Source organism: Microtus ochrogaster, chromosome 18, assembly GCF_000317375.1.
Source record: "Microtus ochrogaster isolate Prairie Vole_2 chromosome 18, MicOch1.0, whole genome shotgun sequence".
Taxonomy (NCBI): Eukaryota; Metazoa; Chordata; class Mammalia; order Rodentia; family Cricetidae; genus Microtus; species Microtus ochrogaster.
Window position 1 is genome coordinate 3,219,559 of NC_022020.1, and position 1,470 is coordinate 3,221,028.

At 42.2% G+C, this 1,470-nt stretch overlaps 1 protein-coding gene across 1 annotated transcript; it reads right to left on the reverse strand.

The window, feature by feature from the left end:
* Window positions 1–207: 207 nt before the first annotated feature.
* On the reverse strand, window positions 208–755 carry Cetn1 (centrin 1). The gene has a single exon (XM_005355743.3). The coding sequence runs from the start codon at window positions 724–726 to the stop codon at window positions 208–210; it is 519 nt and encodes a 172-aa protein (XP_005355800.1). The 5' UTR covers window positions 727–755.
* Window positions 756–1,470: the final 715 nt, after the last annotated feature.

Below are 1,470 nucleotides of genomic sequence, written 5' to 3' on the forward strand. Positions count from 1 at the left end.
TGGCTGTGAGTGGGCTCCAGCTTCGAGCACCTTTAATTGAGGTTTGCTCTTGAGAATTAAACAAAAGAACTCACATAGAATTATCTTTAAAATTTATAATTGCTCTAGAGGCTTAGAAGCCAACTAAGACAAATGAGGCAAGAAGAGGGAACTGACCAAAACTGTTCTACTTTCACAAAAGCGGAAGCAGGGATCCCAGCTAGTCACTTAATAAAGGTTGGTCTTTTTCATGATCTTAAGAAACTCTTCCTCATTCACTTCTCCATCGCCGTCACGATCAGCTTCATCGATCATTTCCTGCAGCTCCTCGTCCGTGAGACTTTCCCCCAGCTCATTGGCCACACGCTTGAGGTTTTTGAATGAGATTTTCCCGGTTTCATCATCATCAAACAACCTGAAAGCCTTCAAAATTTCTTCTTTGGTATCTTTCTCGGCCATCTTCTGAGTCATCACAGCCAAGAAGTCATTGAAGCTGATCTTTCCTGTTGCCTCTTTGTCTACTTCCAAAATCATCTTCTTCATCTCTTCCTTCCTGGGTTCAAAGCCTAGTGCTCTCATGGCCACCTTCAATTCCTTCACATCGATGGTCCCGCTCCCGTCAGAATCAAAGAGGTCAAAGGCTTCCCGGACTTCTTGCTTTTGGTCTTCTGTGAGTTCAGGCTTAGGACCCACCTTTCTCTTGTAGCTAGTGGAGGCCACGTTTGACTTCCTTAAGTTGGACGCCATTGTCCTCCACGATTGGGTCCTTAACGGCGCCCTGCCACCGCACGTGGTAGGTGCCCCTGCTATTGCGCTTGCGCCAGCCCCTATGCACCTTCTGTCTGGACCACAGAACCCCCCACCTCCATCAGTGAGATCTTATTTACATTATAATGCACAGTGTCCTCAGTTTGTCATTCACTTTCCACAAGTTGATACCTGCTGTCCAAAACCTTGTAGCTGCTGCTATTGTCTCTACAATTCTTCGGAACATGCAGTTCTTTCCGAGCCCCTATTTTTTTTTTTTTTTTTTTTTACTTCTGCAGCAGCTTGTGTATATTTATTTGAAAGTCCTAGGCTCCGTTTCCATATTAATTAAAAGAACTTCCTTAGCCTGAGGCTACCCAAGGACAAATGTAGGGTAATCAAGATTGAGTTTGATCACTTGATATTAAATTTTAAAAAGTAGGAAAGAATACTCAGGTCACACCCTGTGTTCTACAAAACAGGTTAGAAGGAAGCAATTATGAGTAAAATTTGAGGAAGTTTGTCTCCTGACATATGTTTAACCACCATAGAAGTTTTCTATCAGTTTCTCAAATATGAAATGTAATGCCAGTAGAATTCACATCTAGTACCTGGATTTGAAGTATTTGATGTAATTTTGACTTGAACAGATGAGGGTGAAGTATTTGTATTCTGCTATTCTGGCATGTATTTTAGAAACCCTAGCAGTATGTTTACTCCTACTGCTTATCATACTCTCTGGAC